The following is a 17740-nucleotide window of genomic DNA, read 5'->3' on the forward strand; positions in this document are numbered from 1 at the left end:
AACTGCTCAACTCAGTCTTGGATCACTGTTGTACAATGCAGACAATGGGGAATGTACTATTTGTTCTTGATGTGTCAGGGAATATTCAAACCTTTTACTGATACAAAGGGGTAAGTGTGGTTAACAGTCACTGACTCACACAGCTTGTAATTGCCAGGAATAAAACTGTTCTTTTTCCTCTACACAGTTTCAGAGTCACAATATACACCAATGAATTTCTTTTGTTTCAGAACACCATCCTCATGGACAAAGGGTTTTTTCCTACAAATCTGAAATGTTGAGGTTGAAATGAAAGAAACACATGTTAATAACCATATAAACAGTCCATGGTTCTTTTTTATTTCTGGGTGCTCAGTGTGGGGCTTCTACTTTGCACAAACAAGAGCATCATATTTGGACTGTGTCTACTCCCTGTCAGTAGTTTGTACCCAAATTAGGTTTTAGCACTTAGTGTAGGGCACATGGAGTGTAGACGAACTACAATGTCAGAATCCTTTATCTGAATTCACCCTGCTGAGAGGAGGATATGAATAGAATAACTCAGCCAAAGAATTAGAATAGGCCATTGTTACTCAATAATTTTCTACTTTATTTCTTCTTTACTCTTATCCCTTCCAATACCTCAACAAAAGGCAGGAGAAAAAAAAGACAGGTAGAGGTGAAAGAGAGCATCAATATTGTTAGACTACTTTCTGTTTATTTCAGGTGTCAAGATTCTTGGGGAAATCTTGATATTTGCTGTCAGTTTATATAATTTCTTCTTATTATCTCTTTGAACATGAACATTCTATAAACTACTACAAACCAAATTCAACCATCATCCAGGCAAACAGCCACTTCTATCAGTTATCTTGCATTTGTTTATCCTCTGAAAAGTCTCCAGAATTTCAAATATCATACATTTATCAAAACTATTTGCACTGGCAAAATAATACCCCTGCTAGAGCATGAATCTGCTTTGAACATTCTGAAGTAGCCTCATATCCTATACCTGGGATTAAAATTAAAACATATTTGTCTTATTCAGTGTTTCTATTCCTGGACAAAACATCATGAACAAGAAGCAGGTTGGGGAGAAAAGGTTTTATTCAGCTTATACTTCCATACTGCTGTTCATTACCAAAGGAAGTCAGGACTGGAACTCAAGCAAGTCAGGAAGCAGGTGCTGATGCAGAGGCCATGGAGGGATGTTCTTTACTGGCTTGCTTCCCCTGGCTTTCTCAGCCTGCTCTCTTATAGAACCAAGACTACTAGCCCAGAGATGGCACCACCTACAAGGGGCCCTTACCCCTTGATCAGTAGTTGAGAAAATGCCCCGCAGCTGGATCTCATGGGGGCATTTCCACAACTGAAGCTCCTTTCTCTGTTATAACTCCAGCTTGTGTCAAGTTGACACAAAACTAGTAGGTACACATATTCTTATAACATTTCTTTGTTTTTTTGTTTTTTTTTTTTAATCAAAGATCTTACTACAGAACTCAGAATAAATTTGGCCTTAGATCTTTGGGCTTTAGAAAGTATCTTAGTCAGGGTTTCTATTCCTGAACAAACATCATTACCAAAAAGCAAGTTTGGGAAGAAAGGGTTTATTCAGCTTACACTTTCCACATTGCTGTTGATCAGCAAAGGATATCAGGACTGTAACTCAAGCAGGTCAGGAAGCAGGAGCTGATGCAGGGATGTTACTTACTGGCTTGCTTCCCCTGGTATGCTCAGCCTGCTCTCTTCTAGAACCCAAGACTACCATCCCAGGGATAGTCCCACCCACAAGGGGCCTTTCCCCCTTGTTCACTAATTGAGAAAATGTCTTACAGCTGGACCTCATGGAGGCATTTCCCCAACTGGAGCTGCTTTTTCTGTGATAACTCAAATCTGTGTCAAGTTGACACAAAACTAGCCAGTATAGGAAGTGTCTGACTGAGGGAATTATGGGGTCTTATTAAAAGGGGGACCAATAAAAATCGTGGCTACAGATCATTGTCTCTTGTCTCCTGATTCCAGCTAAGTTGGAGGAGTATGGGTAGAGTTGAAACATAGCTGTTAAAGCTAACAGAGAAGAATGTTTTTTAGCTGCATGAATCTCATAACTTATAGAATCAGCTATTGCACTGCCATGAGAGTCACAAGAAGGATTGGTCACTGGGCATATCTTTCTCCTGAGTATCAGCACAAGACCACAGCTGCACAGATGTCCAGGCTGTTAGACAACTCTTCTGATGGACATACAAGATTTCACATGAATATCAGGGTCCTCATGAGAGGAACAGCAGTCATAAGTCCTCCTTATGACTCCATGTCCTCAGGGATTAAGTCTAGACAAATCTTTCCTGCAGGCAAATAGTAACAGATACTGCTGGTCTAGAAAGGTGAATTGTTCAAATGTTTGTGTCCCTGTTCATATTTTAAGCTACTTTATAGACCTTGCAATATTTATTAAATATGTGTCTCATCACAGGGAAAGTGAGAGACACAATGACCACATTATGCTCACACAGGCAGATTTGAAGCACAAACTGTCTTAGCTACATATCCAGTATCTACATCCTGGAGGCCATCCCTGGTGTCTGTTTAGAAGGGAGGAGCTGTTTTGAGAGATATTAATCTCAGCCTTTGTCAGCTTGAGAGAACATCTGATCCAGAAACTGAAAACAAATAGACAGGTTGACTCTAGAACTAAGTCACCTGCCTATGTTGAATTTCTTCAGAATTCCAGGACTCCCACCCCACTTACTGAACAAGAAATCATGTGTTATCTGGTGTGTCACTGTCAGTCCTCCTGAAACATAATGGACAGGGCTTTGCTTTGTTTCTCCCAGTAGATGCTGTATCAAATACATGGATCTCAGAGAGTCACTGATTTCACACAATAGCATTTGCCTCTTGTCTTAACTTGTAATGTTCAAACATTAGCATCTGTCTCTCATTTTACCTCATTATACTTTTAAAAGAAATAATCATTACAGGAATTGACTTTATATGGTTGGTATTAATAACAATGATCTTATACAGAGAAAATTAGTGTTCCATATCTCTAGCTAAGGTCTGCCAAACATACGTCTTTCTTCTAGCCAGATTTCTAGAAAGTTTTTGCTTTCTAACTTCTACCAGTCAGATCTGCTTCTGAAAATATCCATCTAGGAGAGCTGGAATGATAGTTGAATGGCTAAGAGCACTGGACACTCTTGTAAAGGATCCAAGTTCCGTTCTCAGCACATACATGGCAGCTTATAACCATCTATCACTCCAGTTACACAGGATCCAATGTCATCTTCTTACCTTTTTAGCCACCAGACATGCTTTTGTTTCACACACTCACTCACTCACACACACACACACACACACACACACACACACACCACAGTCAAAATAAGTTTACACATACAAAAAATTAAAAGAAAGAAATGGCCACCTGCAGTTCACAAAATGTATCTGCTTGATGCGTATCTGTATGAGACACATCATTAGAAGCAACTGACAAAGCAATGGTCCTGCTTCAAGTCTCTCTTCCTCCATACTATAAGCACACATGCTTACTATTTACAGTTTACCTGTTATGGTTGGTCAAGGAATTAATCAGGCTCAGGTTGAAGGAACAACAGAAAGAATGAAGTTGTCACCATTTTATTGAGAACAAACTTTTGTATAGCCTTATCAGAAACACAACATAGTGGCAGTTTTCATAATCAATGAAGTCATGGTTGCAAGGATACAAAGACATCTCTAAGTTATACAGGGTGCACAAGATTACTATTTAAGACCAATTTCTGCATCAATTTATATGCTTCCTTTCCCTTTAAGGGAACATAGAGAAATAAAGTGGATTAAATGATTCACAGCCTGAGGCAGTTCCTGGGTTACTCAGTAACTGAAAGGCACACAGTGACCCATGAGCTATGGACTCTAACCTTAAAATCTTATGGTGCATACATCTCAAGTCAGGTAGTCAAAGCAAACTCCATAGTCTCCTGAACCATATCTTCACTCTCCTAGAACATTCTGAGACTCATCCTTTACTATTTGGGGTCCTTTGCCTTATATCAGTCACCATAAGCACCTAGGAAGATTGGCCTATGTTATTATCCAGCCTGAGCAGTTAGCTTAATTCCAAACCTGCTTTTGGTATCATGTATAAAATTTCTGTATAAACATGAAATCCTGAGGACATTTTGTGGGTGATTATTAGGGAAGTCCAATGTGAAATCTTCATGTCTTATATAGTAAATAGTCTTGAGCACTAAAATTTTGGAAGGCACTAGACCCAGCTTAGAAATAAAGATCAGTGAATCTGGAGGGACACAGCACATCATAGTGACAGGCAGGCAGAGGGTCTGCAAGAACCAGAAGAAAAAATAGGACTTTAATTCTATTTCTTGATCTGAACCTTAAAGCTATGCAGTTTAACTCCCATATGACAAAGACTGTTCCTCCTACAAAGCACAGAAGACCTACCACCTCTCACCACTCAGGTTCTCCTATATCTGCCTATGAGTTATCTTATCTGGTTCTCTAAGGACATGGATTCGGAGTGAGGTTTAAAGAGGCCAATTACTGGTTGAAAGAGGCCTTTTCAGAAGTCCCACTGTTGTCTGAACAGCACTGATACCTGAGGCTAACAAGTCACAATTCTAACCCCATGGGAGGGATGTTGAGGATGGTGCCTTAAAGCATGAACATGAAACTCAGAGTATAACTTAGCTGCAGAGGATAAATGATCAAAACCACTCAGAAGATTACAGATTGAAAGTGTCAGAGGACAATTGAACTCTTACTTATTTAGTGTCACAACTGACATTAATCTGTAACTGAGTGGGTGTCATTTGAAATGACCAATTAAACCTGAATGTTAGCAAGGAGTAATTTCTGTTTCATCATGGATGTTCCTGCATAAGGACAGAAGGCCAGAACAATAGTCCCACCTTGAATTGCACAGACTCACCATGCAGATACCTAAGCTATCCAAGGTATCCTGGTGTCCTCCAAGCACATTCAGCCTGGCCTAAATCTGAAATAGAATGTGTTGGAAGAACTTCTGCATTGAAAGTCTCATGGTGATAGAGACACATGGGACATTTCAGATTCATGCTCAGTGTACACTGTCTGTTTTGGGTTTATGCTGGTGATGGATCAGGGGCTTGTGCATACTACATTAGAAATTTTCCACTCTTCTGCCCCTTAAGCTCAGGTTGGAGCTTGTTTAACTGAGATAATAATAGCTCAAAGAGATATTATAGCCTTGTGATACAGAACTTCCCCTTCTATCTATTGATATAACTTGTGGCATTATTCTGCTTGTTATGGATGTTTCAAATGTCCTGTGCTTATCCTTCTTGGATATTCATTTCTATCCCGATACAAACATCAACCTCCCCAGCCATGTTGCCTTTCACACCCTACCCCATGGTCAGTACTGTTGAAGCATCAACAGGAAACCCTAATCATTCTTCTAAGAGTGCTTTATCACCAACATCACTACTCATGATAGCAGATCAGATTCTGTGTATCCTTTGTTCAGTACTATGCCATGAACCTTAATAGGACCACAGGGAAGAAAATTACAGATCTTTGTACATGAATCTGTGAAACATCAGCACTGAGTTTTGGGGTGAAGCCTTGGATTTATGAATAAACAGAGAAGCTAATTCCCAGCCTACGTCCATTCGTACAAAAAAAAAGTCCCAGTTCCCTCATGACATTCCAGCTGTTTCTTCCCCCTCTTCTTGCATCTCAGTTTGGATATCTATTGTACATCCTTGAACTGTACTTAGAATGTGAAGGTAGGGGGAACTTCCTCAGTACAGAGACTCTTCTTAAGGACAAGTAGAGTTTCCTTCTGTCAATAACTTATGCCTTTCTGTCTTCTCCATTTGCTTTCATAAGCTCCATGACCCAGAAGGAACACATAGTTCTTTAAATGATGCTCATGTTCTTTTACCCCAAATGCTCCCAGATGCTCTACTCTTGTTTAAGGTGGTGATCAGTTCCATCTACTTCCAGTAGAGCCAGGAGCAGAAGTTGATGAATGTGCCTGGGAGGCTTTTTCCTGAGTCAGAATGAACGTAATGTTTTGATGGTTTGGTTTGATTTATTCTTCACAATGTCAGTGGTGGGTATCACAACAGGATCTAGGAAATGTAAAGAGGAGAAACATGAGATAGATGCTCAGAGATGTACTTTGCTCTGAAGATACAGCTATGAGGGACAGTGGACAGCAGCATATGTCATGAAGATAACAAACAGAATAGGACTCTCACTTGAAAATTGAGAATTTTTGTGGACTCTTCCTGCGGAGGAGGACTTAAGAGTTTGAATCAGTGTCATAGCATGAACAAGTTAGCTTGACCCAGCACAAAATTATGTAGGTCTCAACTGTAAAAGTTTCCTCAAATGAGTAACTTTATTATCAAATTCCATGGTGGACATATCTATGGGGGATTATCCTAACTAATGCAGGAGAACCCAGGCCACTGTGAACAGTACCATATAGGCAGATGTTCCTAGTTTTTACAAGAAAACTAGTAACTGTGAGTCACAGTGTAAAACAGAGAATAAGTCACCAAGCAGCATGTTTTCTGCCTTGAATTTCTTTAGTATCATACTATGACTCAGACTTTTAAGGAAAATGCATCATTTCCTCTCCAAAACTGCTTCCATTCAGGATATATTTGTCATAGGAAGAGAAGGAAACATAGAACACTGTATAGGTAAGAGCTTATGAAACATGCATTTGAATCAATGTTCTCTGTACTCAACAACAGAACTCTTGTAAACCATCTGGGCAACAGGGAAGAATTTAGACACCAGAGAAGGGTCAGAAAATGCAAGGGAAGCCCATACACTTATCTCCATTCCTTTGAATAACAAGAAAATATCTATGTATTTACCTATGAAAATTTGCAGGCAAACCTCTCCTAGAGAGAAAGCCCATCCTTTGGAGGACTACTACTTTCAACTTTAGTCCGGGTCTTCCCGGGAAAAACTTTGGAACTGTATTTAGTCTTGTCCTATGCTAGATGAAATTGGATCTGCAGAGCACAGTGAGTAGGATGACAGGGTCTGTATTCCACCTGTACTGAAATGATCAGAACATGTCACATTTGACTTGTTGACCATGCCTGCTGTATACCTAGGCATGAAATTTCATTTCTCCCAGTGATCTCCAGGGGGCAATATTGGGACACATAATCAATACTCAGAAGAGTGCTTGAGCCATGTCTGTCCCGTGTAGATTGGTTTTTATCCCTATTAGACCCTACATTGACCTATCAGCTACTTCCTGTGCCTGAGAACACCTCTCTGAGTAACCTTTAAGATCCCATCATCCTGGCTTCTCTCATAAGGGTGATATCACTGGAAAATCACCTAGACAATGGACATAGGTGACCAAAGAAGACCATAGAGGACATGCGCTCATCCAACACACAGTTCAGACAGCACATGAGGCTGGAAAGTTTCATCAAAACCCTTTGAAGGAAAAAAGGAGCACAAAGTTCTTTCTAGAACTCATGCCACCACTTTACCAAATCTGAAGACATGAAACTCCACACACAACTGCTATAGAACATTTCTACTGCATCAGAAAATTAACTGGTGATAAACAATTGCTATTCATTCCTAAAGACCACTCAGCTGGTCAATTTCTGGGCCTCAGAGACATCTTTGTCACCTCCTGCTGGGAGTGAATCTCACCTTCATAGAGCAGTGAGTACACAGGACAGACTGGGTGCTCAGCTGAGTCTCTGTGTCCAAAGGACACCTAGGTAGGATGGAGACTCCCTCTTTGATGCTGACAGACTCAAGACCATGATTCAGCAGATGTCAGTCCTGGAATGAACTGTTTTTCTCTGAGGGCATGGGGATGCTTATCAGCTTTATTGCTCAGTGCTTTTCTTGGTGGTAAAACATAAAGGGAGAGAAGTTGAGAGGGATTCAAGACAGCACTGAGAGTGGAAGGAACAGAGCAGTGCCTTAGACACAGACGCTACAACCCACAGCCCTTTGGATTCTAGAAAGTAGTCCTTTCTTGGGAGACACTCAGCTAAGAAGAAGGAAAGACAGAAGAACCTGGGTGCTGTGCTAGAGCTAAAGTTTTTTCCAGAGGGAGGACAGCACAGCTAGAAGAGAGATGGAAGCATCCTCTGTGCTTCCATGCAAGGACTGTACCCACTTGCAGTGGCTTCTGCTCACAGGTAAGTGATCCCACTTTCTGAGTATGGAGGTAGGGAAACTCAGAAGCCATCTGGGATCTCCTAAAGAGGGCAGGCGCTCAAGAAGAAACTCCGGGTTTTTGTTTGCAGCCATAGGGTAGAATGTACATTGAGGGACAGAAGCACAGCAGTCATAAGCTCTCAGGAGACAGGAGATGATGAAGAATGCAAAAATCCCCAACCATTTACTATTCATAAGTCACAAGTCATTCATAATGGCTTCCATATTCTGATGATTGATGTTCCCAATCATGACAGTGGGACTCTGCAAATAGAAATTAAAAAAGATGGGGCAGTGAGATGTCTCAGTGTTTCTATATTTGACAACCTTAATTTATTCCTTAATTCCTACATGGTAAATGGAGAGAAGAGATTCCTGAAAATTGACAAATGTGCCCATACACTCTCCCACCATGAGAAATGTTCTTCCACACAGCACTGCACAGAAATACAATTATCATCACAACTAATACATACAACACGTGAGAAAATGCAAAATAAATAATATCAAACCAAACATGAGTACAATTATTTTTGTTAAAGCCAAATATGGTAACTATGGACATAAACCTATGTGCAATTCCTTCCTTCCCCCAAACCTTCCTTCCTTCCTTCCTTCCTTCCTTCCTTCCTTCCTTCCTTCCTTCCTTCCTTCCTTCATTTTCCCCTCCCTTCCTCTCTACATGCTTCTCTTCCTTCAGTTCTTGACTGGTGTCTGAGTCTCTTACAGGAATTGAACCTTCCAAAGATAACAGACCAATAGATCAGTGTAGCTCCTCAAAAACCACTGGATGTAGTGCATCCAGTGATTTTATTCTTATAAATGAGGTCACAGTTTCCTTAGAGCCACAAAGGGAACATAGAAAAAGGTCAGAGGAATGGGTCAGAGGAGCATTGACCCTTACACCAAACACTCGTTTATGGAGGAGGGATGTGGGGATACTAAGCAGTAAATCAGCCAGTATCTGAGCAAAGAATCACATAGAGAGGGGAGGATATAGATTTTCTGAGAGAGTGGAGGTCATGACGTTGAACTTAATCAAGGAGGATAGGCATACCTCTACTCACAATCCTAAGCTAAGTGACGAATACATCTGTTCAACATTGATTGTTTTACTCTATTCCTGTCTAGCCTCATTTTTAACCTGTTATCACCTGCCTACCACTGCCCAAATAACCATTGAATTAGTGCCACCCCGAGTGATTGAAGGAGAAAATGTTCTCATACATATCAACAATCTGCCAGAGAATCTTACAACCTTAGCCTGGTTCAGAGGAATGAGGATTAAGAGCCCTCAGATTGGACAATATACACTTTCCACTAATGTTACTGTGCTGGGGCCTGGTCACAGTGGTAGAGAAACTTTGTACAGCAATGGATCCCTGCAGATCTACAATGTCACCAAGGAGGATATAGGATTCTACAGCCTACGAATCTTAAATCAACATGCAGAAATTGTGTCAATAACATCCATATACCTCAACGTGTACTGTAAGTAATTATTTGTTATCTGGTTGCTGGGTGGGATTCATTTCACTAGACACACAAAAGACTATCATGCCTGCCTGTGCCTACCTCCTTCTTCATTGTATCTTTATGTTGCACTTTGAACATTTATTGCAGGACACACATGGTATAGAATAAGAGCAAAAGATCAGAATCCTTCATTTGACTTCATCTTGCAGACATGTAGACACATGGTGTTTAAATCAGTCAAGGATATCATATCTTGAGAAAGAACCTTAATCAAAAAATGTTGGTTCTTTTTGAGAAATTCCTAAGATTTTCACCAGGAATCTATCCTTGAGAAAGACCTCAAGGTACAATGATTTAGCCTTAATGAGAAAGCTAAGGTGATCTCTGAAAAAGTTGAACACCAGAGAAAAAACCTACATTGCTACGGGCTCATATTCAATTCTCCCCCCTATGTAGTTTCCTTAGGAACGACATGGTATCCATGGGGCATTACCTAGACAAATGTAAAAAGCACCCACTAAAGCCCAGAGAACACATGGGCAGACCCATAACATAGCTCATGAAACAGAAGAAATGGGAGCATCATCTTGAAACTCTTCATGGGAGAGTATAGCCCATCCCCTGTTTCTAGGAATCAGATTTCTTACTCCCATAAACCTAAAGTGTAAAACTCCATAATCTGGTCAGAATACTCCATTGAGAAAAATTCTGTCCTTTTCCTCATGCGCCACTCAGCTTATCCTTTTGGGAACTTTTTATGAATCTCTGGCTTTTTCCAGCTGAAAGAAATTCCATCTTTACAGAACATTGAGATCACAGGGTAGATTATGTATGAAGTTAATTTTCTGCTTCACACAGGAAGCACAATGGCTTTCTTTGGTGCTAACTGACCAAATCTATGTCACTGCAAAACTCAACCCTAAGATAATCTGATGTCTTATCAGGGCACTGAGATACTTATAAGCCTTTTTTACTACAGTGTTGTTTGGAGAGGTAAAACATAAAGAGAGAAAGAGGACAGGGACACCAGGCTGTACTGAGAGTAGAGTGGGCAGAGTACTGTTTTGAACTCATACCCATCCACAGCTCATGAGACTCTGAGAGATGTTGCTGCCTGTGAGGAGGTTCAGTTCAGAATGGAGAAAGGACAACAGAAGTTGGGAGCTGTTATGTAGCATGAGTTTCACATTGAAAGAAATGGTCAGGCCACAGAGACCAGGGAGATACCCCTTGCATGCCTTTGTACGGGCTGTATTTTCTTTCTTTTGAATTTAATCATATTATAATCATTCAGTTTAACTCAGGAACCAGATGCTGGGATGAATCTCTGCTAGCTCAGAGAGGCAGAGAACGCATCCAGCTTACCTTCCTTATCGGTCGGTATCCGAGATGGAAGTTCTCCTTCTCTACATCATCTCAGATAACCATCAAACTGAATGTCCCTCCCTTCTACTTCCTGTGCATCTCTCTATCCTTCCAGACTCCTTCTTACTTTCTGGTTTTTTTCCCTATGATCAGTCCCTGTAAAGTGGTTGCTTTCTCTGCCTCCTGGCCTATGGTTGCCTTTTTAAAATCTTGTTTACAATAAACACAAAGCTCTTGGATTAAAGGTGTTTGTTATGGTTCAGTCAGACCACAACTAGAATCAGGCCTTTGGAGTAAATTACACAATCTCATAATTCACAGTGTGATCATATATCTTGCAACATTTCCCTCTTTCTTTCTAACTAAAAAGAATAGATTTTTAACTCTAACACAGTAAAATTATTTACTGTTATGATCTGGGAATTGCCACACTAATCATACATACACCAATCTCTCTTAATCAAGAATAGCTTACTGAATGCACAGCATACTAGGTATCCAGGACCACAAGAGGGAAAAACATAATTGTGGCATGAGTCTTGCCAGAACAGGCTTGTCATGTAAAAAAACAGGTTCAAAATTTGAAGGCAGGCATTGAAGTGATACTGCATTTTTGGGTAACTAGGCAAAGTATTATCAGCTAACCTTTAAACTGATTGTTCCTGAGTGAGGTAAGAAGGGTGGGGGACAGTAGAATTTCAGAACATTGAAAGAACAGGGTACAAGTGATTCAACCATAACTTTTTGGCTTATTCGGAGCATTCTTTAATGTCAGCTATGGATAATTACTTTGGGATGTAGAGACTGAGAATCTGAACTTAGTTGACCTTATGTGTACAATGGAGACTGAATACAAAATGGCTACAGTCATGTTAAAAAGAGCATTTATAGTAATGAAGTATTTTTTTCCCCAAGCTCTCCATGATGTCCAGTTTCATTGTATTTGATAGTTTTAGGATAAAGCATTTTTGAGTTCAAAGTTCTATAAAATTTTCTTGTCAGTGTTCAATGAACTTGGGAATTTGGATGTTCTGAGCAGTTTTTATTTCAAAGCAGATCTTTGGATGATTGTCAGCTTGTGTCAATTATAGCTGGGTAGACCACAGCAGTCAACCCAAAGGTGTCACATATTTGTCAAGAATCTTCTGGAATAAGAGGCAATGGGCAGTTTTGCTTAGTGGCTTGTGTTACCCCAATCTAGGTGGCTTCACCAGAGAAGGGCCCTAGCATCTTTGTTCTGACCTCGAAAAAATTACTACTAGGAATGGTAGAAAACTTAAATATATTAAATGGAATTTTAAGCAGATCTCAGAAAGCTTTGAGGAACACAGTCTATTACACATGCCCAAGGTACAAAAACTTTGTTCCTAGATATCTGGTTCAAACTCAAACCTGAAAACACATACAGGAAATTAGATGAACCTTATTTCAAAAATTATTTAGTACTTTGTATGACTACTAGTACTATGACAGAAAGCATATATATATATATATATATATATATATATATATATATATATGTTCTTAAAGATTTTGAGATAGTATTTATATATCAAGAGAAGTTTAGAGAGTCAAATGAAAACCAAAAGATTATGAGATTAGTGGACATAACTTAGTCCCTTATCTTTTGTTTTCCTGTGTACCATACCAGGTAACACTTTTGATATGAAACAGTGATCTTGGATTTTTCTTTAACAAGCATGCTTGGATTTAGGGACAAAGAAAGCCATGCTTCTAACTTAAACCCAGCTTTGATTCAAAATACATTGGTTCCCACAATTCAATAGGTGCCTCTTTTGGGGGAAGTGTGTGTGTATTAGGGATGGGGAATATAGGCAACTGATCTATTTTCTCACTGCAGAAAGGCACAGACCCATTCGCTACCATATCCTGAACACTGAAGAATTAGGATATGAAACCGGTTTCACTGTAATATATTTCCTTCTATAGCAAAGTCTCCTAGGGACTCTGTCCCTGAAAGGATCAAGTCTATCATTTTAAGGGGTCTCCTTATAACCATAAGATGGTTGACAATGACTGAGTATAATGTTTCTCATGCCTCATAAAATGTCTAGATTTGTTTCTCAAAGAGAATATTTATTCTCCATATAAAGAAAGATTTTGCAATAGACACCAACAGGCAAATGCTGGTAGACACCCTTTGATTAATAAAGAGTCTGTAATCACAAATTCACCAATAAATATTATATCGACAGTTATGGTATCCTCTGGTTCAATATTGGTCAGGACTGCATGCATGGAGATGACTTTACAGGCAGTAAATTAACTGCAAATTAACTGAACTCCTAGTAACCATGTAGAAGGTTTTTATAATAATCTGTAAATGTGGTATGTGATTTATCTAGTATGCAAACATCTAAAGTAGGAGGAGTTCTATTTGAGTTTTGTCCCTTGGTAATGTGTGCCATCACCACCTTGTTCACTGTAACTCTGTAATTTAGAAAACAACTATATTGTAGAGATCAGTTTGTCTCTGCTGGGGTTAAAGGTATGGCTCTCACCACCCTGCTAAAATATTTGACTTAGGTCCAAATCACTCCTATTCTTTTTAAAAATAATCTTTTTAATATATGTTAAATATATTATATATATATTTCCATTTATTTATTTATTTATTTATTTATTTATTTATTTATTTATTTATTTATTTACTTACTTACTTACTTACTTATTTATTTAGTTTTTGCAGTCCAGTCATTGCCTCCCTCCTGGTCTACCCTCCCTCAACTTCTCACTCCATTCCTTTTCTTCCAGTCTCCAAGAGGATACCTGGTGACATCCCTGCCCCACACCAATCCTGCCCACTCCCTGGGTTCACAAGTCACTCGACTGTTAGGCTACTCTCCTACAACTGAGGAGAGATCAGGCAGTACTCTGTCGTATATGTATCAGGGGGCCTCGGACTACTCATATATGGTGCATTGTTGGCGTCTCAGTACCTGAGAAATCTCAGAGGTCTGGGTTAATTGAGACTGCTGGACTTTCTATGGGGTCACCCTCCTTCTCAGCTTCTTTGAGACTTCCATTAATTCAACCACAGGGGTCCCTGACTTCAGACCAATAGTTGGGTTTAAGTATCTGTGTCTGTCTCAGTCAGCTGCTTGTTGGGCCTCTCAGAGGACATCCATACTAGGCTCCTGTCTGTAAGTACACTATATCCTCAGTAATAGTGTCAGATTTTGAAGCCTCCCCTTGAAATGAATCTCAAGTTGGGTTGGTCATTTCCATCTTTCCCTCAGTCTCTTTACCGTTTTTGTCCCTACAGTTATTTTAGACAGGAGCAATTCTGAGTCAGAGCTTTTGACTGTGGGATGGCACCCCCATTCCCCCACTTGCTGCCTGTCTTTCTATTGGAGATAGACTGTACAAGTTCCCTCCCCGAGTCTTGGAGCATTTCAGCTAAAGTCAGTCCCTATGAGTACTGAGTTTTCACCTGCCAGGTCTCTAGTACTTTCTTTTTTTTTCTCTCCAGTTTTTATTAGGTATTTACTTCAGTTACATTTCAAATGCTGTCCCCAAAGTCCCATATACCCTCCCCCCTCCTGCTCCCCTACCTACCCACTCCCACTTCTTAGCCCTGGTGTTCCTCTGTACTGGGGCGTATAAAGTTTGCAAGACCAAGGGGCCTCTCTTCCCAATGATGGCTGACTAGACCATCTTCTGCTACATATGCAGCTAGAGAAATGAATGAGCTCTGGAGGTGCTGGTTAGTTCATATTGTTGTTCTGCCTATAGTGTTGCAGACCCCTTCAGCTCCTTGGATACTTTCTCTAGCTCCTCTAATGGGGGCCCTGTGTTCCATCCAATAGCTGACTGTGAGCATCCACTTCTGTGTTTGCCAGGCACTGGCAGAGCCTCACAAAAGACAGCTATATCAGGGTCCTTTCAGCAAAATCTTGCTGGTGTATGCAATAGTGTCTGCATCTGGTGGCTGATTGTGGGATGGACCCACTGGTGGGGCATCTCTAATACTTTCTAGAGGGTCCCCCCACCTCCTACTTCACCACCAGGTTTCATATTTCCATTTATTCTGCTGGCCCTCAGAGCTTCTTTCCTGTTTCCCCCCATAACTGATTATGTTCCCCCTTTCTCCTTCTCCTTGCTTCCACCTAGGTCACTTCTTCCCTCTGTCTCACTTGATTGCTTTCTTCTCTATCCCAAGTGGGTTTGGAGCATCCTCACTTGGGCCCTTCTCCCTGCTAAACTTCCTGAGTTTTTGTGGATTATATCCTAGGTATTTTATAGTTTTTTGGCTAATAACGACTTGTTAGTGTGTTCATTGTTTGCATGTCCTTTTGGGTCTGAGTTACCTCACTCAGGATATTTTCTAGATGCATCCAATTGTCTGCAAAATTCATGAAGTTCTTGTTTTAATAGCTAAATAGTATTGCATTTTGTAAATGGACCATATTTTCTGTATCCATTCTTTTGTTGTGAAACATCTTGGTGGTTTCGAGCTTCTAGCTATCACAGATAAGGTTGCTATGAACATAGTGGAACATATGCTCTTGTGGTATGGTGGAGCAGCTTTTGGGTATATGTTCAAGAGTGGTATAACTGGATATTTAGGTAGATCTACTTCCAATATTTTGAGGAACCTCCATATTGATTTTCAAACTGGCTGTCCCAGTTTGAGTTCCACTAGCCATGGAGAAGTGTTCCTCTTTCTCCATGTTCTTGCCGACATGTGCTGTGTTCTGAGTTTTTGATATTAGCCATTCTGATTTGTGTAACATGGAATCTTAGGATTGTTTTGATTTGCATTTCCCTAATGCATAAGGATAAGGACTTTTAACATTTTGTAGGTAATTCTCCCTAACTTGAGAGTCCTCTGTTGTGAATCCTCTGTTTAACTCTATACTTCATTTTTTGATTAGGTTGTTTGGTTTTTGTGGTGTTTAGCTTCTTCAGTTCTTTATATATTTTGGATTTTAGCCCCCTGTCAGATGTGGGGTTAGTGAAGTCCCCCTGCCACCAATCTGTAGTTTGCCAGTTTGCCCTATTGACTATTTTCTTTGGCTTACAGAAGCTTTTCAGTTTCATGAGGTCTCATTTATCAGGTCTTGATCTTAGAGCCTGAGTCATTGGAGTTATATTTAGGAAATACCCCACCTCCCATCCCCGCAACAATGAATTCAAGGCTCTTTCCCATTTCCTTTTCTATTTGATTCAGTACATCTGGTTTTATGTTGAGGTACTTAATACACTGGGACTTGAGTTTTGTACAAGGTGACAAAAATGGATCTATTTTCATTTTCTACATACTGATTGCCAGTTAGACCAGCAATATTTTATTGATTCTTTCTTTTATTGGTTCTTTCTTTTTTCCATTGTATATTTTTGGCATTTTGGTCAAAGATCAAGTGTCCATAAGTGTGTGGGGTTTATTTCTGTGTCTTCAATTCTATTCCCTTGATCAACCTGTCTGGCTCTGTTCCAATACCATGCAGGTTTTATTACTATTACTCTGTAGTACATCTTGAGGTAAGGGACGATGTTTCTCCCAGAAGTTCTTTTGTGGTTAAGGATTGTTTTTACTGTTATGAAAGCTGCTCTTTCCATGTATGTGAAGAACTGGGTTGGAATTTTAATGAGGATTGCATTGAATCTGTAGAGAACCATTTTCACTATGTTAATCCTACCAATCCATGCGCATGGGAGATCTCTCCATTTTCTGAGTCTTCTATGCTTTTTTTCTTGAGGGACTTGAAGTTCTTGTCATATAGATCTCTCACTTGATTGGTTAGATTTGTACTCCCAAATGTTTTATGATATTAGAGACTGTGGTAGAGGATGTTGTTTCCCTATTTCTTTCTCTGACCATTTATCATTTGCATAAAGGAAGACTTTGGATTTGTTTCAATTAGTTTTATATCTAGCCACTATACTGGAATTGTTTATTAACTGTAGAAGTTCTCTGGTAGAATTTTGGGGTAGATTATGTGTAGTATTATATCACCTCCAAATAGTGATACCTTGACTTCTTTTTGCCAATTTGTATTCCCTTGATCCCCTTTTTGTTGCCTTATTGCTCTAACTAGTACTTCAAGTACTATATTGAATAGATATGTGGAGAGTGGTCAGCCCTGTGTTTAGTGGGATGGCTTCACAAATCTATCCATTTCATTAGGAATCGGCTGTTGGTTTGTTGTATATTGCTGTTATTATGTTTACGAATGGGCCTTGAATTTCTGACCTCCAATACTTTTATTATGAAGAGGTGTTGTATTTTGTTAAATGCTTTTTCAGCATCTAATGAGATGAATATGTAACTTTTTTTTGAGTTTGTTTACATAGTCAATTATGTTGAAGAATTTTCATATATTGAATCAACCTTACATCGCTGGGATGAAAGCTACTTGATCATGGTGAATGATGATTTTAATGTGTTCTTGGCTTCTGTTTTCAAGAATTTTTCTTGAGTATTATTGAACCGGTATTCATACGTGATATTGGTCTGAGATTCTACTTCGTTTTTGGAGTCTTCTGTGGTTTAGGTATCAGAGTAATCGATGCTTGCTGCAATGAATTAGGTATTGTTCCTTTTGTTTCTAATTTAATGAAAAATTTGAGGAAGGCTGGTATTAGCTCTTATTTAAAGGTATGGGAGAATTCTGCACTAAAGCCAGGTTACCCTGAGGTCTCTCTCTCCCTCCCTCCCTCCCTCCCTCCC

The 17740-nt window shown here is 39.7% G+C and overlaps 1 protein-coding gene across 1 annotated transcript in view; it reads left to right on the forward strand.

The window, feature by feature from the left end:
- Positions 1–8122: 8122 nt before the first annotated feature.
- LOC110336993 (carcinoembryonic antigen-related cell adhesion molecule 5-like) overlaps positions 8123–17740 on the forward strand; it is a 68132-nt gene continuing 58514 nt past the window's right edge. Inside the window, exon 1 of the mRNA XM_021219738.1 lies at positions 8123–8186. Coding sequence (XP_021075397.1) covers positions 8123–8186 — 64 coding nt within the window. The remainder of the gene's footprint in view (positions 8187–17740) is intronic.

Source organism: Mus pahari, chromosome 19 (genome assembly GCF_900095145.1).
Source record: "Mus pahari chromosome 19, PAHARI_EIJ_v1.1, whole genome shotgun sequence".
Classification (NCBI taxonomy): Eukaryota; Metazoa; Chordata; class Mammalia; order Rodentia; family Muridae; genus Mus; species Mus pahari.